This window comes from Phaseolus vulgaris, chromosome 9 (genome assembly GCF_000499845.2).
Source record: "Phaseolus vulgaris cultivar G19833 chromosome 9, P. vulgaris v2.0, whole genome shotgun sequence".
In the NCBI taxonomy this organism is placed as follows: domain Eukaryota; kingdom Viridiplantae; phylum Streptophyta; class Magnoliopsida; order Fabales; family Fabaceae; genus Phaseolus; species Phaseolus vulgaris.
This window is the reverse complement of record NC_023751.2, coordinates 20162430-20184338: the sequence shown is the minus strand read 5'-3', so window position 1 is coordinate 20184338 and position 21909 is coordinate 20162430. Positions and strand designations below refer to the sequence as shown.

At 29.1% G+C, this 21909-nt stretch overlaps 3 protein-coding genes across 3 annotated transcripts; all 3 read left to right on the top strand.

The window, feature by feature from the left end:
- The first annotated feature begins 5292 nt into the window (after positions 1-5292).
- LOC137820969 (uncharacterized) lies at positions 5293-6662 on the top strand. Its single transcript, XM_068625331.1, has one exon. It carries the CDS (start codon positions 5523-5525, stop codon positions 6519-6521), a length of 999 nt encoding a protein of 332 aa, XP_068481432.1. The 5' UTR covers positions 5293-5522; the 3' UTR covers positions 6522-6662.
- A 5947-nt stretch (positions 6663-12609) lies between these two features.
- LOC137822292 (uncharacterized) lies at positions 12610-13800 on the top strand. The gene is made up of 3 exons (XM_068627178.1): positions 12610-12943; positions 13062-13162; positions 13279-13800. The coding sequence occupies exons 1-3, from the start codon at positions 12610-12612 to the stop codon at positions 13798-13800; spliced, it is 957 nt and encodes a 318-aa protein (XP_068483279.1).
- Positions 13801-15707: 1907 nt separating this feature from the next.
- LOC137821611 (albumin-2-like) lies at positions 15708-16717 on the top strand. Its single transcript, XM_068626292.1, has one exon. It carries the CDS (start codon positions 15768-15770, stop codon positions 16446-16448), a length of 681 nt encoding a protein of 226 aa, XP_068482393.1. The 5' UTR covers positions 15708-15767; the 3' UTR covers positions 16449-16717.
- Positions 16718-21909: the final 5192 nt, after the last annotated feature.

Here is a 21909-nt window from a genome sequence, read left to right as displayed (position 1 = left end):
AAGTTGATTTACCAACGAATCAAATTCGTAGGTAACAACAAAAATCTTTAGGTAAATCAACATTACTCATGAAAAAATAAATGTAGTCCATAGATAATTTACCTACAAAATATGAATCTATGGGTAACAGCAGTTCGTAGGTAATACCCACGAACACCAGTAGGTAATACCCACGAACTAGCAGATATTGAAGCCTAAAATGGATGGATACAATTGAAGAGCTTCACAAGCCAAACGAGCTTGAAACTTAACTGGCTATAACAAATATCATATTTAGTGTTAGAAAATGAAATATGTGTTTTTAATGTGTTACTACTTAAGAACTCAATAAATAAAAAGTTATAATAGGAGTCCATTGGAAACACACATACTAAAAAGAATATATTTTTTATTTCTTAGCAAGCTCCACCATATAAAAAGGTCATATTCGAGTTAATTTGGTCTTCTTTCACAATAATTGTCTATTTGCACATAATTAACAATTAACACATAACAATTTATAAATTACTTATCAAATTTATGGTTCCTAATAGTCCATCACATGAAGGAACAATTCACACAAATTAATTTAACCTATTCAGTCAAGTCATGAGCATATTAGGTTTTCAAAAGCCCAATTTCTTAGTCCAAATTGACTCTACATCCCCTATTGTAGGAACCACCAACTTTTCTACATTTAGAGAAGACAATAACGTCTTTGTGCAAGAGACCAACAATTGAAATATCCCTAATGGAACACAAGCTTATGCTATAAACAACAATGACAACTATAACAAAAATCACTAGCATAAGAAGACAATTAGTTTAATAATTTGTTCAAGCAAGTTAGATTAAGTTATACCTGATGTCTTATCCAAAATCACTAACTCTCGATGATGAATCACGAATCCCTAAATACATAAGGTGAAAAACAAAATTAAATTTCCACAAATGTTATATTTAATGCAAAAATAAATTTATCTATATCTTCTCCTCTTGCAATTCAAGAACTGATGTACAAAGGATAAAAATTAACAACCAACACAACTACTTATATCAATATATTTCTCAATACTGTATAAATGAAACCTTTGTATGTCTTCTTTGAATCGTCTATGCTTACGGCCAACACAACGGAGTTATTCGTTCGACATTTGTCAACGATAATGCAATCTGAAGCACTAGACAATAATGGGGCTTCAATGTACTTGCTTTGTAGAGCTCTCAATTAGGTTTTTCACTAAATTTTCGAAGTCGAGATTCGAGATTTAAGTTTACATTTACGAACACTAGATTAAGGATTTTTGTTTCACATATTAAAATCAAAAATTGGGGATTTCAATGTAGATTTTGAAACACACTAGATTTAGGTTGCAAATTTTAGAACGAAAGAGAGATTGAAAACATATTTTCCAAACAGAGAAATAACATGAACTTTAAAGTTTCATAAGTTCCATTGTTTGAGTTTTAGTTACATTTTAGAACTTAGAAAGTGTTTGAATTTCAATTTCTCACATCCTCACAGTTTGAATTTGGATTTGAGAACCATCATTGACAAAATATAAGTTAGAGTGTAGAGTGTTTCATTCTATTAAGCAAAAGAATGTTTCAGTAGAGTAATTCATCACTATGTTACTATAGTGAAAATCAATTCAAACATAATATTTTTTCTTTTATTTTTTAAAATATTTTATTTTACCTATAGATTAAGCATGACATCCACGGTAGAAAAAATTTCTACCACCTAACCGTCGTAGGTAATGTGCCCAAAACTTCAACTTTTTTTTTGAATTAATAACATTACAAGTTCTTGAGTAATTATCCATGAAAAAACAACTTTTTCTTGTGTGAATTTATTTCATGTAATTTCATTCATGGCAACTTCACATAACATACCAATCCAATTTCAATCACTACAATATAACATATCATAACGTCACCTTCTTAAAAAAACCTTCTTATATTAGTTAATTACTGCAATATAACATATCATAACGTCATCTTCTTAAAAAAACTTTCTTATATTAGTTACTTGAATATATCAATGAATTAGACTTCAAGAAAATGTCGCTGGAATAAAATTAGGTACCTAATTTTATTATAAGCGATTGTTTCATTTTCACTTAAAGCCGCAAATATCAAAATAATACCACTTTCTAATTTGTTTATTAATATCGTTTTAAGTATTTTACCTTATAATATACAGCATTTTTATAGGTGATATTTATTACTATTTTTAATTTATAGTGATTTTATATCTTCTATATTTAGTTTTTTTTAACTAGTAATATATAATTAAAATCAATAATAATTGAATTAATAATTTAAAATAATATTTTAATATTATTAATATTTTTGAAGCATAATTCCCATTAAACGAAACGAAGGGTAGAATCCTTTATAGACAATTTAAATATGCAACTGAGTCTTATAAATGACAAAGTGGCTTTGCTGTCTCAATCTACTGAAATTTAGCTATTGTCACTGATTCGTTCCGAATTAAAATTAGAGATTAAAAAAAGAAGGAAGGAGAGAAAAAAAATTAATAATTTAAAATATTATTCACACCGTCAAAGTATCCATCACAATTTTTTTTTTATGAGCAAAAGGAAGTATTCATTACCATATCATTTTAATTTAAACATTTTTCGAAAATGGTTGTTTTAAGCTAAACAATGTTGCTAAGAAAATAAAAACACAATTAATTTTTAATTTTTAAGTGTATTATAAGTATTTCTTGCCTAAATTTAGATTTAACTCAATTCTGGGTCTAACTCAATTTAATAGAGCATTTTATAAGATGAAAATGGTGTGAAACTTGAATTTATAAGTGTTGCATCTTATGATAGACAATAAGCGGTTTAGAAAGGTGACGCATATTATTATATTTAATTTATAATGATTATATACATTTTAATTTATAATGATTATATACATAACTTATACTAATTTTTAATTAGTTAGTGCATTGCATATGCTATTAGTTTTATTATTTCAAGTCGTGTAGAATAATATATACATACATTGTTAACTAGTAATCTATATTTTAATTTTGGTTATAATTCTTATATATTTATATTTACCACGTTCTTGCATTTTATTTAACCTTGTTATCATGCCTAGAATAAATAAAATTGGTATTACAAGATTTATTTTATAAAATTGTAATTTATTTTTTTGTAAATATTATTATATCACATTATTTTTAAGATTTTTACAATTTTTTTAAAATACAAAAGACTTACATTCTCACTAATGTTTTATTTTATCATTGACACAAAAATATATTTTTAAAATAGATTTTTTTTTTATTCTTATAATTTCGATTTTTTTTTTACATGTCAACATATTCCAATGATTAGGTCTTATAAAATTTAGATTTAATCTTATAATTTATAAGTAAAGATGCTTTAATGAATGTAAGAAGCATCTGAATTAAGAAGTAAATATTATAAAACTTCTATATTAAAGTGTTGACGTATCACAACAAATTTCAGATCTTAAATTTTTAATACGACACTTAATAAAAAATAAAAATTATTTTTTATTACGTAATAAAAAAATTAGATAAAAATATATATAAGATCTTAAAAATATATAATTTATCTTCTCTCGTGTTCAACACACATAGCAGGTTGAAGAACATTTTACACGTTCTCCACCATGTCTTGGTCAAACAATTTTACCAAGAACCCTGGCCAGCCAAGTCAATTTCTGGTACTAAAAGATCATTTAAACTACCTATGATTATTCTTTCTCTTAAATCTTTATATTATATATTATATTGTTATAAACTATATTAAAGAATAATTAAAATTTATTTATGGTACAAAAGATATTAATTTATTCTTTATTTCTATAATTATAATAAAAAATTATATAAAAAAATTCAATTTTAAGAAAATTATTATATTTGTTTTTTCTAAATTGTATTGAATACTAGAATTATTATAGATAAAAAAATATTTTTTAAATTAAACACTTCATCATATATAATAAGTGTAATGAGTGTATTCAATATGTAAATTGGACATAAACATACCATTTAAAAAAGCGTGATTAACTTTTTAACTTATAATTTACAAAATATTGGTGAGAATAAATATCTAAATACAAATATGAGTAATAGGATTTAATTTTGATGAATTTTTATCCTTCCAATTAATTAAAGAACCCTCACAAACATAATTTTTAAAGGAATAAAACCAAATAATTTTTAATTACATTATGAATTATTATATTGAATTAGATTGTTTTGGTACAAACAAAGAACATATCAAAGCCGTAAAAGAGGGTTGTAAAAATGCAGGACGTTTGGTGGTTGATAGAGTCGATGAAGAAGAACAAAAACCAAAGCGATATTTATTATTAAGAAAGAAATATTATTTATTATTATTCTCATTCGTAGTCTTCGTCACGGCTTGGCCGTAACGTTAACGATTATACAATAATTCTTTAATTAGTCTTCGCCGTCCATTATGGACAAAATAAAGCTATTAAGGGAAACCACCTCCATCTTCACTACATTTACCAACATGCCATTCGTCACTATCCTTTTTTTTTTATCAGCTTCTTCACTATCCTTGGCAAATGCATTTTTTATGCTTGCTTTTCTAAAGATGTCTCTTCATTGAAAATATCTCAAAATAAAAAAAAAATCACATAAAATTATAAAAAGGATTCATTAATCAAATTTTAAATTTACCTATTTTTAAAGTTTAAATTAAAATTAAATTAATATGATAAACAAAATATTTATCTATATATAGTGCATTCAATAATAAGAATCTTTAATTTTTTAAATAAGCATTAAACTAGATATATGTTTTTAATATAACATATGTTTTCATTTTCATTTGATAATTTATACTTTTATTTTCTTAATTCAAACCGTTAGAAAGAAACCCTTTTAACCTTCTTTTAATTAAAAATTTGTACATGGAAGATCCTGATTAAAATTATGCTTCTAGTGAACTTTTTACCATATATATACATGTTATTTAATTCTTCAAATCTAATTGGGAAACATAAACTGTTCCTTTTTTATTCATGTATTTTTAAAAGTTCTTTCATGCAAAGCTTTGGATAAGTTTTGAGCTAAAATGTTATTTAATTAAAATATTATTTATGATTTAATCTGGTTTGAAATAAAAAATTCAAACTATCTAATTCAAATTAATAAAATGTGTTTAAAGTTGAATTGGATATATAATCCAGTTTTATTATCGAATCAATCTTAAATTCATACATTTGCTTTGAATTGTCTTCTAAATCTAATTCAAAATATTGGGTTTTTCATTGGTTGGATTTTTTATTTTTTAATTGAATGTGCACCTGAGTGATTATTATACCGATAAAAGAAAAATATCGTTGACTTTAGTTTAATCGAACATTCAAGGCTAACGTGGGTGGAGAGCAACCGGGTCTAATATCAAGCTTGGGCAGATTCTGTTGGCAAAGCATTTCCTCATATATTCTGAACCCATATCTCCCCCACCAAACCCAAACCAAAAGCAAAACTCCATTGGAGAAAAAAGAGAGTTATGGACAGAGAACAAGAGGAGATGCAGTTCCTGGGGTTCTGTGGCGTCTACAGAGAATCCTACAATATCATATTTGCATGCAGAAAGATCTTCAGCAAGATCACCCTAACTCTAATCCTTCCTCTCTCCTTCATCTTCCTCATCCACATCGAAGTCTCCAACATCCTCTTCAGCAAGATCATTAAAAATTCACAACAAATGATGGAAACCCCACAAGACACACCCCAGTACCACAACCTCTCCAACATGCTCTCTTCCGAATGGGCCACCTTGATGCTCTTCAAGCTCTTCTACTTCACCTTCCTCCTCATCTTCTCCCTCCTCTCCACCTCAGCAGTCGTATACACCGTCGCCTCAATTTACACCGAAAGAGAGCTCACTTTCTCCAAGGTCATGACCGTCGTTCCCAAGGTTTGGAAGAGACTCATGGTAACCTTTTTGTGCACCTTCGGGGCCCTTTTCGTCTACAACGTCATGGCAGTGTTTGTTTTCATCATATGGGCACTTACAGTCGGGGGAAGGAGTGGTGGAGTTGGGATTTTTGTGGTACTGACGTTCTTCTATTTCGCCGGGTTTGTCTACTTAACCGTGGTTTGGAATCTGGCTAGTGTTGTGACGGTGTTGGAAGAGTCGTGTGGGGTTGGAGCCATGGTGAAGAGCAACGAGTTGATAAGGGGGAAGATGGGTTTATCCGTACTCATATTCTTGAAGCTCGTGGTTTCCTTTGGGTTGATACAATTTCTGTTCAAGAAAACGGTGGTGCATGGGTGGAGGCTAGGGTCTGTAGACAGAACACTTTATGGGATCGTGTGTTTGGTGCTGTTCTCTCAGTTGTACCTGTTCCAACTTGTGATCCAAACGGTGCTCTATTTCGTTTGCAAGTCCTACCACCATCAGAATATTGATAAATCTGTTTTGTCAGATCACCTTGAAGTGTATCACGGAGAGTATGAGCCTTTGAAGGTCAAAGATGTTCAGATGGAAGAGTGCCATGTCTGATAGCTGCTGCATTATTATGTGTATATCTGCTATATATACTTTAATTTCTGGTGCCATAACAAATATCTTCCCTTGTTGTCAAATTAAATCAAGCAGATATGTCAGATTGAATGAATCGATCCACAACATTAATTATCTCCAGCCTGTGCCTTAATTAATCTCCTTTTGCGATGTCTGTTAATAAATTCTTGTGACGGTCTTAATTTCTAACCAATAAATATATATATATATGTATGTATATATACACAAGATATCTAAAATATTAATACCGAAAAACACTCACTTAATAATTTTATTTACTATAATAATAATAATAATAATATTTTAAATTTTTTAAAAAATATTGATGTTTATTGTAACAAGATATCAAAGTCTTTATCATAAAAGAGAAAATAATATAGTGTGCAAAATCTCTTAAGACAAGTTGTAGTGATATGTGGTAATAATTAATTTGTCTCCACGTGAGCGTGGTGTGCAGAGAAGTGGAAGGAGAAAGACTTTTGTTTATGTTAGAAAAAGTAAAAGTCGTTGCATGTATTAAAGTTTTGGATATTATTTGGTATAAAATTCTAAGCTTCCATCATTCCAACCCAAGACAATTATATCAAAATAAAAATAAGAGAGATCATCTTATATTTAATTAACAGTGAAGAAATAAATAAAGAGAATTGTAACAAATCAATTTGAAACATGAAATCGATTCGTATAATAACAAAAGGAAAAAACATTTCATTAATTTATATTTTCATACGGCCAGCTTTAAAAGCATAATAAATATAGTCTTGTCATAATCTAATATAAATTTGCAGTAATAATATCAAGGACTAACAAATTTCAGTAACTTTAAGAATTTATTAACATTTTATAATTAACTATTACTATAATACTTGACAATTTTGGTTAACGGATAATGGATTTCATTCAATTTTACTTAAAGGCCAAAGAAATTCTCAATGGATTCTCGTTTTTAAATACACTACAACAAAAATAATTAATAGCAACTTAATTTAAAAATAAAAATAAATAATCATTATGATTAAATTAGATATTATTTTTAAAACTAAAAAAATTAGTATCTAAAGTGTTTTTTATTATTATAAAAATTTATAAAATAGTTTTTAAATTGGTATCTAAATTAGTTATCAAAGTTTTAGCTATTAATATTTTACATTTTAAATTAGTCTCTAAAAGACTATTAATTATTGTTTGTTCTTCCATTTATATCTAGTTTTATAAATATTGTATAGAGTAGTATAGGCTTTATTTTAGACTTGTATTTGGGTAATTTTCTTGGGCCATATTTTGGGCCAATTTTAACGGGTCATGTATTGAGTCAATTAGAATAAGGTGTAAATAGAAAAACAAAGAGTCTAACTATTGTTGCAATTGAGCCTCCTTAGATTCAATGCAACTCTAAACCATCTAGGGTGCACAAACAAATTATTCTAGAATTTTTGTTTTGAAATCCATTCTAGTGTTATTCTTAGGTTTCCATTTTGTGTGCTTACAATTTTTCCAGCTTTATTTCTTTTTTTGTGTCTTCAAATTACTCTTTGAAGTTGTCAAATGAATTCCATTTAAGTTTAGCAATTTTTAATTGGGTTTTTTCTTTATTTTTTACTTATTGGGTTCCTTAAGTGAATTTCATCTTGAGTAGAATTTTGATTTTGAAATTGGGAAGCTAATTTTTATCCTTGGTGATTCAGTGCTCAAACCATGCTTATTTGGAAATGGCAACAATTAAGGTTCAAGAATAAAAAAAATACCAAGTGAAGGAAGAATTTGACAAGTGAAGAAAAAAAAATTGTAATAGGATTTAGTATCGCGAAACCTTTGAGTTTTTAATTTCTTGCTTTCTTTTGTTGTTTGGGAAAATGATCTCAAAACATTACCATTAAGAACATTGTAATAGTTAACTCACGCATTAAAAAGTGAGAGTGCGCCAAGAGGCTCTAAGTATCACTTGCACTCTCACTTAGGACACAACTAGTTTATTTTCTGTTTTTCTTCTTGTTTTTCTTTAATTCCTTCTTCCTTCGTTTTTTACTTTTGATTTTAAATATTAGAAGAAAGTTCCAAGGGAGGAAGAGAACGTGATGACTTCTAAATAAGCTCATAAACCAAGATTTTTAAGGTCTAAATCGTTCTCTACTAAATAGACAAAGATTTTTTTCCAAATCGTTATCTATGAAGATTTATTAGATAATGATTTTGATAAAATCTTGTATGAAATCTTTCTCTTTGTTTGTGCTTGTGAATGGGAGTCCATCTAAGGAGTTTTTCTTTTCGAAGAGGGGCTTACGTTAAGGCAACCCTTTAGCACATTTTTTATTTCTGATTGTGGCAGAAGGTTTGATAGACGTGTCAAGGAAAGCAATAGAGAAGAACTTGGTCGAGAGTCTGGAGATCGGAGTTCAAAAGGTTAAGGTTAATATGCTCTAATATGCAGATGATACTTTCTTCTTTTGTGAAGCTAATCCTAAAAGTTTCTTTAACCTAAAAGTCATTTTTGAACTGCTTTGAGCTTGCTTCCAGTCTTAAGGTAAATTTCTTGATGAGTAGAATTGGTGGTGTGGGTGTTGATCATACTGTGGTTCAACATTTTGCAGCCATCCTTAACTGTAATGTGATGAAATCTCCTTTTAATTACCTGGGGATGCTTGTGGGGGTGTCATAAGAGAGGTGAGTTTTGGGCTGGAATTTTATATAAAATCAAAAGCAAATTGGGTAGATGGAAAGGCATATACCTCTCGTTGGATGAAAGGACCTGTTTGATAAAATCGGTTTTGTCTTCTATCTCGTTGTTTTATGTTTCTTTGTACAAGATGCCTCTTGTGGTGTGGAAGGAGATTGAGAAATTACAAAGAAGCTTTATGTGGAGTTGGGGTTCGAAAGGGAGGAAGGTCACTTGGGTTTCTTGGAAAAAGGTTTGTGAGCCACAGGATGTTGGTGGTCTTGGTATTTTGAACTTAAGGCTCTTCAACGTGGCCTTGCTGGGGAAATGGATTTGACGTCTGTGTTCTGAAAATGGTGGTCTGTGAAAGGAGATTCTTGAGTCTAAATATGGAGGTTGGAGGAGTTTGAAAGATCAAAGGATTAATAATAAGGATTCCCTGTGGAGGAAAGATCCGAAGGGGGTTTGGGGGATGGAGGATTGGGATAAAAAAAAATGATGATTGTTTTGAGTGCAAAATTGAGAATGAGAAGGATGTCTTGTTTTGGGAAGATACTTAGGGTAACGAAGACCTGAAGAGAAAATTCCCAAGAATGTTTTCATTGAGTCATAATAAATCTATTTTAATTTCGTCGTTTGAGGAGTGGGTTAATGGTTCTTGGGAGTGGAAGCTTGTTTGGAGGAGAGGTCTGTTTGAATGGGAGAAGAATCAAGAATTTCAACCTTTACAGGTGTTGCAAGGTTTGAATCCTGTGTCGGAATTCAATGATAGATGGATTTGGAAGGACGACAAGATTTTTGGGTACTTAGTAAAATTTGTTTACAAGATTTTAAAAGGTTCTTCTGAGAGGTCAATTTGCCCTTCTTTGATTTCCTGTGGAAGATTAAAGATTTGCCCTAAGCACAATTTACTGTTTGGAGGGTGCTGGTTAATTCGATTGTTTCTAAGGATAATTTGGAAAGATGAGGGATTGTTGTTGGTAGTAGTAACCTTTGTTGTTTTTGCGAAGTGGAAGTGGAGTCAACTCGATATTTTTTTTTGAATGTAGATTTGCTTGGCTGGTTTAGAACCTGTGCTACGCTTGGTTGGGGTTGGTGTCGGTTAATCTTCATGATCCTGTCTCACACTTATTACATTTTAAGTTGTTGAATGTACCTGTTATTGTCAATGAAGTGTGGGGATGTGTTTGGGTTGCAGTTGTTGGTGAAATTTGGAAGCATAGGAACAAATATATATATTTTAAAGGCAGAGTGATTGATCTTTATGAAGTTTTCTCCTTGGTGCAATTAAATGTATAGTCTCGCGTTACGTCTAAAATTGTCTCAACTAGCTTTTCTTATTCTGATTGGTGCCTTGATCCTATGACATGTATGTTTTTAATTAAGTAATTGAGAGTTTCCAGGTTTTTCTATTTAAATAGGTTGGATTTGTGGTGTTAGTTCGCTTTTGTATTTCTGTTAGTCTTGTCGGCTTGTTGACAAGTTGTAAAGGGAAATATGAGGAGTTGTTGGTTTGTTGTTCTGTATAAGGGTTGGATCACCCCTAAAGTGGTTCATATATTTATTCATTTTTGCTTGCTGATAAAAAAAACGATTTTGTATATCGTCATGTTTATTTGAATTTCTATAAAAACAATGATTTTTGTGTCAATCATGGTTTATATGTTGAATTTTTTAAAATTTTATAACATTTTGTAGAATGACTTGTAATTCCAAACCATTCTCTATAAATGTTGGAGGAAGGAGGAACTATGGAGTTTTTTTTATCGGTAAGGAACAATTAAATTAAACAGACTCATTTAAGGATGGTCAAACCCTCATACGGAGCAATAAAGACAAAGAGCACATTTCCACATATACAACAAAAACCCAAATGAAACCTCCTACTGCCTACCCCAACACTATCAATTAAAGAGAAACAAAAAAATTAAGGACCAATCTCACCATCCTTATAGTAACATTAAATCGAATGCATACATACCACCTATGGAGTGAATTATGCCTATGATGTTCATGCAATGTAGTTATGGTGTTATATGTTATGGCAATGGTTGAGTTCCAAAACTAGTCTCAATTGGACTTGAAAATATTTAATCTGTTTTTGTCAATGGAGGATCCAAAGCACTCTTGCAGTAAATCCAATTGTTTTTTTTTTGTCACCTTTGTAATTGTTGTACTCTTGAAAATATTTAATCTGATTTTGTCAGTGGAGGATCCTAAGCATTGTTGCAGTAAACCCAATTGTTTTTTTTTTCCACCTTTGTAACTATTGTACTATTAGATGGTCTTAAATGGATTTAAATGGATTGTAGTTAACTCTTAATAGGTTGTAGTTCTTTACATGCTTTTCTATGCTTTTCTCTATCTATTTTTGTTTGATGTAAATTTATTTTATAAAGGTTTAAATATTCACTATGTTTTATTTTATTTTATTTATTTATTATTGATAGAAAAAAAAATCTCAATTAATATTGTTTAAGAGTGTATTAGCACTACTGCAAAACTTGTGAAATCCTCTTCTTACAACTTTTCTAGGAAAAGATTTTGAAGACTGTGAAGAAACTTAAAAAAACTAAAACATATATTTTAACCAATTTTATACAGATTAAATTCTATTTTTAGTCATTTATTTAACTTATTTTTTCTGCTGAATTTATTCTTTGTTAAATATGTTTAAGATATGTAAAAAGTATATTATTTATTTATTCAAACGTTTATTTTATTGACATTCTATTTACTTTAAATTGTTATCGTATTATATCATTCTATTAATAGGTTTTTTTTGGAGGGAGGAGGAGACAACTTCACACATCATTGTTTCATGTAAGGAATCAAATAAAGTGCGGAATATGTTCTTTAGTTGGATGGGGACTAGTTCCGTGAATCACAATGAGTTGATTTATCATTTCGAACAATTCTCTTGCATATGTTTTAATCAAGAAGGAAATAGATTATGGAAAAGCCTTTGGGTCTCAGTAGTATGATGTATATGGAAACATAGAAACAAGATTATTTTTAACAAAGCAAAGATAGATGTAGAGGAAATTTTTACTTTGGCACAAGTACAATCATGGATATGGATGAAACATAAAGAAAGAAAAGTCAAATTCTCTTTTTCTGATTGGATTTTATCACTTTTAACCTATATTAAAATGGCAACAAAATAAGCGTATAAATATGTAACTAATCTATTTTCAATATTCAATGCATATATTCCTGGGTTGTAACAATAATTATAGAATGAATTACTTACGATCATTGTCATGGGCAGCATGTATTGTATCTTTGAATTAGTTGAGAGGTGAGGAAGGTAGTGTTTCTTGGTGCAGGTAAAGCTGGAGGAGAGCTGAGACTAACAAATGTCAGAGGAGAATGCAGAGAGAAAGAATTTGGAAGGTCTAGCGGCTGGTTTTTATGACTGATTTTGCTGCTAGCTGGGGGCGGATTGATGATGGTGACATTGTTAAGGTTTATGAGACTCTATCTGTGAAGCTAACACCAAAAGCATTTTCAATATTAAGGCGATATTGCAATTTTTTGAACTTGTCTCTGGGCTTTGTGAAAAGTAGGATTGGCGGAACGAGGTTGAGTCATGGTTCGCTTCGGAGTTTTGCAGATATCCTTAAGTGTGATGTAATGGGTTCTCCTTTTGTTTACTTGGGTTTGCCTGTTGGTGGGAGTCATAAACGCGATGACTTTTGGAATGGGGTGATTGAGAAGGTTAAGACTAGGCTTAGCAGGTGGAAAAGTAAGTGCTTGTCGTTGGCAGGGAGAGTGTGTTTGATCAAGTCTGTTCTTTCTTCCATCCCGTTATTCTTTATGTCACTGTTTAAATTGCCTTCCGGGATGGCAAACAAGTTGGTCAGGATTCAAAGGGATTTTCTTTAGGGTTGGGGATCTAAAGGAAGGAAGATCGTTTGGGCCTCCTGGGAGAAGGTTTGCAAACCTTGCGAACTTGGGGGCCTTGGTATAATTGATCTAAAGACTTTTAATGTGGCTTTGTTAGGCAAGTGGATATGGAGGTTGGGTTCGAATAAGGATGGTCTTTGGAAAGAGATTCTTGTCTCCAAATATGGTGGTTAGAGAAGTTTTAGAGAGGAAGAGAAAAGCAGTAGGTGCTCTCTTTGGTGGAAAGACTTAAAAAAGGTGTGGGTTTCGAAGGGGTGGGGTAGTAGTTTTGAAGACGGGATTAGTTGGAAAGTTGGTGATGGAAAGGATGTTCTTTTCTGGGAGGACTGCTGGCTAGGTCAAGATGCGCTGAAGAGAGTATTTCCGAGACTGTTCTCCATGTGTCCGATCAAAGATGCAAAGGTGGCTGAGATTGGGTCCTGGTCTGATGGCGTGTGGGTTTGGCATTTAGCATGGTGTAGGTCTTTGTTTGAATGGGAGAAACCTTTGGTGGATCAGTTATATCAGGCTTTACTTGAGGTTAGCTTGGTCCTGGGAGAAGCGGATAAGTGGGTTTGGAAGGCAGGGGGTCTTCAGACGTTTTCTGTTAGTTCTGCTTATTCTCTTCTTAGGAGGGATTGTGAGGTTGTTTTCTCCCCGACATACTGTAAGTTATGGAACTGTAAAGTCGTGCCTTCTACTTTAGTCACTGCCTAGAGGATGTTGGAGAATAAGATCGCTACTAGGGCCAATTTGGAAAGGCGAGGTGTGTTGGTTGGTAGCCTTTTGTGTTGTTTGTGTGGGAAGGAGGAAGAGTCTTACCGCCATTTGTTTTTCGATTGCAAATTTGCTTAGCGGGTTTGGTGCCTTTGCCTAGAGTGGTTGAGGGTGGCGTTTGTGTCCCATATTGATCCGGTGTTAAACTTTGCACAATTTAGGATGTGCCAGTCTTCAAAGTCGGTTAATGAAGTGTGGCGCACAATTTGGGTTGGGGTGGTGGGTGAAATTTGGATCCACAAGAATTTTATTATCTTCAACAGGGGAGTGGCTGATGTGTCTGAAGTGTGTGCACGGGTGCAAGCAAAGGTTTGGTCTTGGATTAATGTTAGATCTCGATCCGCTTTGTGTCCCTTTTCTAGTTGGTGTATGGTACCTTTGGAGTGTATGAGAATGGTTGTTTGATGTAGTTTAAGTCTATGTCCGGTTAGTGCTTGTGTTTGTTAGTTTGAGGATTTTAGCTAGTAGTTGGTTTGGTATCTCTTGTTTCCTTTGTATAAGGGTTGAACCACCCCTGAAGTGGCTTGCATTTATTAATTTATTATTGTCGATAAAAAAAAAATGAAACTCTATATGGTGAAAGAGTGGAAGGAAAACATCAGGCTCAAAGGAAAGATGCAATGTTACATTATCTTCTACCAGAGCGGCCCCAAGATCATGTTGTTGATATACAAACACTAAAAGATGCTGAATGGCAACTTTGTTGGAGCTGTGAACAATAGAGCTGAACCATAGGTGCTGGTCTTGGTGTTGTTGGTAAATTCTTTTCTAGTAAAAAATGCTTCTTTGGGTGCAGTTTTAGTAGGGATGTAGGTGCACATTTTTGTTATGCTGAAAGTGTATAGATGCTGTCATGGCAGCAATTATTCTGGTTTTTTGGCATTTATTTTGTGGGAAAATTTTGCCTAGAAGAAAGTATCTTGTTTTTTATATGGGTTGTGACACCTAACGTGTCCCGTTTTAATTAATTTTATTTTTTGTTGAAAAAAAATAAAAAAAATTCTATTAATAAATATTTTACTTCAAATTGTTATCACTTGGCTTTTAATTTAGCCCATTAATTATTAGTGGAATGTCATAAAATGCTAAAGATTGAAAATAATATTTTTAATTTAAAAAGGACTGGAAAAAAAATAAATTATATGTTTCACATAATACTGACAATAAAATAAAAACAACGTTTGTGATTTTAAAACAATAAAACAAAATTATAAAATAAAATTAAAACACACTTGTGTAAAAGAAAACATATTTAATCTTATTATCAAAACAAAATTTCGTGACCATGAGTGTATCGAATCACATACAGCACAAGGTTTATTTGTGTTGCCTATAATAATATATAATAGAAATTTTTATTTAGTTTACACAATATTTTTAATTATGTATAAATATAATATTTATTTCTATATATATTATGGGATTTTCTATTTAGTTTACACAATTTTAAAAAAATTATACTTAAATATAATTAGTTTTTTATATATAAGACATAATTTTTTGTGTTACTACTCTATTCAAATCTTATTTTCCAATATTTCTTACATCAAATAAATCGAAAAGACAATTTAAAATCTATTTTGAGAAGGTTATTTTTACAAAAAAAAATTGTAATATTAATGGTAGTTTCCGATGCAAATAGTAAACAAGTTTTCCATTTAATTTAAAATAATATGTAATAAAAAAAACAGATGATGCCAACAAAAAGGACATGCTGCACCTATAAAGGAAGGTTTGTTAGATCATACTTCTTATACGTGCTTTACTTTAAGGGAGAAATAAGTGTATTCATCTTAGTTTCCAATACAAACACTAAAAAACACTATAAATAGGTGTCTTTCATAGGAATATAAGCATCCTCATATCAAATCATATCATATATCCCTCTATTTCTTGTGTTAAGAAAGATGGCTTACATCAATGCTGCATTCCGTTCATCAAGAGAATATGAAGTCTATTTCTTTGTGAAGAATAAGTATGTGCGGGTGCAATACACTCCCGGAAAAACAGATGATAAGATTTTGACTAATCTGCATTTAATTAGTAGTGGTTTTCCATCACTTGCAGCAACGTTCTTTGCAGAACCTGGAATGGACTGTTCCTTTGACACTGAAGCGAGTAAAGCATATGTGTTCTCAACCAAATATTGTGCCTACATAGACTATGCTCCAGCTACAACAAATGACAAGATTCTCTCAGGTCCTTCCACAATTGCTGAAATGTTTCCTGGCCTAAAAAACACAGTGTTTGAGAATGGCATAGATTCTGCATTCAGATCAAACAAAGGAAAAGAAGTTTACTTATTCAAGGGCAATCAGTATACTCGCATAGCCTATGATTCCAAGCAGCTTGTTGGCAACATTCGTAACATTGTTGATGGATTTCCTGTTTTGAAAGATACGATCTTTGAAAATGGAATTGATGCGTGTTTTGCTTCCCATATCGAATCTGAAGCTTATCTTTTCAAAGGAGAGAATTATGTACGTATCAAATTTGACTCAGATGGATATGATGACATTCTTCTGGGTGATGTGACGCCTATCCTTGATGGTTGGCGATGTCTTAGAGGCATTTTTCCTGTAAACTAAAGAAGGGCTCACTCTCATGTTCACCATCATCATCAACCACCTTATCTTCAGACCATGGTCTCATAATATGCTACAAAATAAGGCTTTCATAGCCAAAGTTTAAGTTTATTTCTTTCTCTTTAATGTAACATTAGGATTGGATATGATCTTTCCTTTCCTGATGTAACAATTCTCCATGTTTCTCTTTCCTTTCCTCTACGTCCATCTTTTTCTTTCCTATTTTCATAATTTTAATAATAAATAAAACTTTATGGTTGAGTTTAATACAATTAGATTTATTCTATTGCATAAATATTATTTTTATGACTTTGTTGATAATTATTGTCAAAACTTAAATTTAGTATAAATGCCTTTAATATTTGTTACAACTCGGAAGCCTCAATAATCATATTCTATAACTTTTGATGTTTAAAATGTTAAAATAAATAAACTAGCTTTTCAAGATGTACAAATATTTTTCTCAAAAACATAATTTATGAAAGATAATTGCGATTGAATTGAATAAAATCATTATGAATCATAAACTCTCTTTCTAAATATGTAACACAAATTCCTACTCAGTCAACCAGAGTGGAGGTTAGTAATGTTGCATGGGTGAGTTAGTGATGGCCTTAGATGCAGGGGAGACCGGGTAATCGTACAATACCATGATGATCGAAGAAAAAAATTATTGTGTGATGATAGTGTTGTGTAATGGTGTGATTATTCTTAGGACCTACTCTAGTTATGCGAAATTATGTCTTATAGTATAGAAGGCTAATTGGTGGAATAACTACTGTCAAACAATAAGGAAGAACACATGGTTGTAAAAAGTGTTAGGCTTAAGCTAGAGAAATCATGTCTTTAGATGTTTATGTTTGTAATATTTTTTTAATGGATCAACCATCAAGGGCTGCTTAAGGTCTTCAAGGTTGGATGAAAATATTGGTTTGGGTCTATGTATTTTGTTGATTGTGTTTGGTTTTAATGATGGAAGGTTGTTGCTGTTTTTTCTTATGCAATCTTTCTTTTTGCTATTGTAAGAGTTCTTATTAAGATTCTCTCATTTTTGCTATAGTTTTTGTGTAAAAGTTGAGGTATCCTTGAAATATCTTTATTTATTTATTTATTTTTCTGTATTGATAAAAAAACAAAATCCTGTTCAGAATTTAAACTTGAAATAACCTATTAAACTTGACTATTTTTTTTTCTGAGCTTAGTTAAACAAATAAATAAATTACATCAATACTAACTTCTCCAAATTATACATACATTACCTTCTTTTAAGCTCTTTTCTTTTAAGTATTAATGTGATCATCCGTTCCTATTTGAAGAATAATATTGTGTTCAAAAAAATTAAAACAAGTTTCACAGTAACATTAATCTTTACATTGAAGTGTCAGCCTAACTGAGATGTTAAGTTGCATAGTGATGCCTAACATGAAAACTTTTATAAAAAAACATTATTTTTTACATAAAAAACACTCATACAAAGTTATCTTTTATTGGAGGTGTTCATTTCACATATGTTCATGCCTACAGAATATTGATTGGAAAACTTATGTATCTCACTAATAACCCACTTGATATAACATTTTTTGTGTGTAACAACTTTCTTAATTTCTTTCTAAGCCTGCAATTGTTCACTATAATGCAACAGTTAGAATTCTCAAATATACTAAAGCAACTTCGAGTCTTGGTTTATTTTTCTCTTACAACACTTATGCTCATTTAAAAGTCTTTTGTGATAGTGATTGGGACACCTGTAGTGATTCAAGAAAATCAGTGACGGGTTTTAGTGTGTATCTTGAAAATTTCCTCGTATCCTGAAAATAAAATAAAAACAATGAACAATATCAAAAAGTTCCTCTGCAACTGAATACGGGGAAATGGTCATTGTTACATGTGAAATTCAATGTCTAACTTATCTTCTTCAATATTTCAAAGTTCCTTTTGAGTAATCATCTCTTTTATACCATGACAATGAATCAACAAGATATATTGCAGCAAATCCAGTGTTTCACGAGCGTACGAAACACATAGAAATATATTGTCACATTGTTAGGACCAAATTGAAGAAGGATCTCATACATTTGTTTATCATTTCTACCACATAGCAATTGACTGACATTTATATCAAAGTCTTAAGTCCTCAATATTTCAAAAGTATTTGTTTCAAACTGGGTTGCTCTCCAGCTTGAGGTGGTAACAAAGGATATCGATACAAGACTTCTAGAAAGAAACTAATAGTAATTTTGTCTTTTCTAATTCTTAATTGTTTCTCTTTATACATATGTCTAACCTTTATTTTGTCTTTTCTTATTCTAGCATTTATTGGATCTTTATTTTACATTTTGTCTCTTTAGCTAGACCTAAAATGAGGGTACTCTTTGTCTATATACTCAGACTATCTGCTTTGATTTAAGCAAGGAAAAGAAAATAGAAAAAATATTCTTTCTCGTATCATTTGTCTTTCTTCTTCTCTTTTGTTAATCTCATTTCTTTTTTTTATAATATATTATTTTCTAATATTTAATATTAAGCACTTCTAGCATATGGATCTAGACCAATAACACTATAAGAAATTGTCCATTTAAATATTGATTATTACATACGAATCTGAATCCGTTGTAAAGTGAGCATTACATGCAGATATTTACATACGAATTTAATTAAGTATGTAAATAGACATTACATACGGATTTTTTCGTATGTAAACCAAAAGTGATTACATATGGATATTTACATACGAATTTTTTCGTATATAAGCCAAAAGTGATTACATACGGATATTTACATATAAATTTTTTCGTATGTAAGCCAAAAGTGATTACATGCGGATATTTACATACAAATTTTTTCAAATGTAAACCAAAACTGATTACATACAGATTTAATCGATATGTAAGTTTGGCGCTATGAAATGAGAATAATTACACACGAATTGTATCCATATAAAAAATATTACATACAAAATATTTTTAATAATTATAATATTAATATTTTTATTAATATAAATAATAACAAATATTAATATTATTGATAATACTAATATTAATAATAATAATAATAAATATAATATGACAAAAGAATTTGTTATAATAATGTAGTGGTTAAAACTCCTTTACTCACTCATGATATTTGTTCCGCCTCCACTCTAACCTACACCGCCTATTAAAATATTGCGTTTAACATCATTCGAAAAACATATGTTAGCTGAAAAATAATATTGACTTAAAAAAAAAATATTTTCAATGACGAAAAAAAAGATAACCGCAATTCACCTGAACTCGACGCTCCAACCTCAACCAAGTCAGTCAAGTAAAAAAAATGTAAATTTTTATTTTTGAATAAAATTTTAAAATTTGTAAGTACTTAAATTATTTTAAATATTTTTTATCCAGATAATATTTTTTATGAAAAAATATTTCAATTTCTTTAATAAAAATAAATAATCATCTAAAAATATATTATTAGCAAATGAAACCAATCAAGCAATTTATATCTTCTTCAATAATTTTTTTATAAAAGTAATTTATTAATAGAAACACTTTGAAACAAATCTATAGCCCAAACCTAGTAGCACAACCATCATAAAAAATAATATTTTCTAATTATTACAATAAATATTTAATTATTATATTATAATATTATAAATAGATGTTTAAACTAAATAAAATTATCATCTGATTATATATTAAAATACAATTATCTTTATATTAAGTTATATAAAAGGACATTCTAAAATAGATATTTTTAATAAAGTAATATTTTTACAATTTAATTTATTTAAAATAATATGTTAACTAAAATTAAATTAATTTTTTTATAAATTTTAAAATCTACAATTAAAAAATATGAAAAGATTCAATTATTTCATTATTATATATTATCTCTCAATTATAAATTATCTTATTGAAAAAAATAGTAAAAAGTTATACTTTTTGTAAAAAAAATTGTTTTTATTAAATTTAAATAAATGTATAATATATATATATAATTAAATTTGTTAACTTATAATTATATTTACAAATATTTGTATTATAAATTATATATAAATAAAATAAGGAAAGTAAATATTACTTTATTAATTAAAAAACAATAAATGACATGTATATGAATAACTTTATTAAATTAAATTGCATCAAAGATATATATATATATAATATATACATATATAATATATATATACATATATATAATATATATATATACATATATATAATATATATATATACATATATATATAATATATACATATATATACATATATAATATATATATATATATAATATATACATATATATACTACAAGAAAATCATGAAATAAAAATTAATTTTAGAGACAAAAAATAATTAGTTATTATAGTGACTAAAGCAAGAATATTTTAGAGACTAATTTTGTTTTGTTTTTTATTTAATTTCTATTATGGTAAAATGGTTTTTAAATTGCTATCTAATTAAAAACTAATAATTTTGCTACCAAATTTAGAATCTAATCTAAATAAGTGATAGTTAAAACATTAGCTAATTAGATACCAATTTAGAAACTATTTAACAATAATATAAACTAATTTAGAAATCAGTTTTTTTTTTCCTAAAATAATCTCTAATTTAGTTACTATTGCAACTAATTATTTTTTGTCTCTAAATTTTATTAAATTTATATATATATATATATATATATATATATATTAAATTTTATTGTCATATTTCCTTTTCAATATATTATATATATATATATTAAATTTTATTGTCGTCTTTCCTTTTCAATATATATTATATATATATGTATTAAATTTTATTGTTATATTTCCTTTTTTAGTATCTATGACACATAATATATACATATGTATATATATGTCAAGTTATTAAGTTTAGTTTAAATATACTTTATATAGCGACTCCGATTAAAAGTTATACATTGAATAAACTTATATTTTAATTATTAGATTAAATAAATACAATAATTACTATTAAATAAATATTTATTTATATATCTATAAAATATCAAATTAGTAATATTAAATTCTATCTAAATATTTATATAATAAATATAAATAATGTAAACATTTAATTATTTGTTAAATATAACCAACCTATTAAATTTGAGATATTTTTGAAAATGGTAGAATGAAGGTTGAAAGTGGTAGAATGTTTTCTTGGGGGCTGCATCTAATTTCTTAAACTGAAAAGGTAGTGCAATTCCATTTAAATTAGTACCATTCAATTTAAATATTTTAGAACACATTGATTTTAATTATGGCTGTGTAAGGTATGATTTTTATTAAGCTTTGATTCTCTATGAGAATGAGAACTGGAGTAAACCGTTGTACTCAATATAACTTTTTAAGAAAGGAATAAATTAGAGAAAGAAGGACAATAAAAGGAAATTGGTACAGAAATATGAAAGGAAAATCCATAATTTATATACTAATAATTATAATTATAGTGATAATAATAATAATAATAATAATAATAA

Excerpts from the sequence above, each read along its gene's own strand:
- LOC137821611 (XM_068626292.1), top strand. The coding sequence starts at position 15,768 with ATGGCTTACATCAATGCTGCATTCCGTTCATCAAGAGAATATGAAGTC.
- LOC137822292 (XM_068627178.1), top strand. The coding sequence starts at position 12,610 with ATGACTGATTTTGCTGCTAGCTGGGGGCGGATTGATGATGGTGACATT. Across the intron at positions 12,944-13,061 it reads TAGGCTTAGCAGGTGGAAAA|GATTCAAAGGGATTTTCTTT; the intron begins GTAAGTGCTTGT and ends CAAGTTGGTCAG. Across the intron at positions 13,163-13,278 it reads TTGCGAACTTGGGGGCCTTG|AGAAGTTTTAGAGAGGAAGA; the intron begins GTATAATTGATC and ends TATGGTGGTTAG.
- LOC137820969 (XM_068625331.1), top strand. The coding sequence starts at position 5,523 with ATGGACAGAGAACAAGAGGAGATGCAGTTCCTGGGGTTCTGTGGCGTC.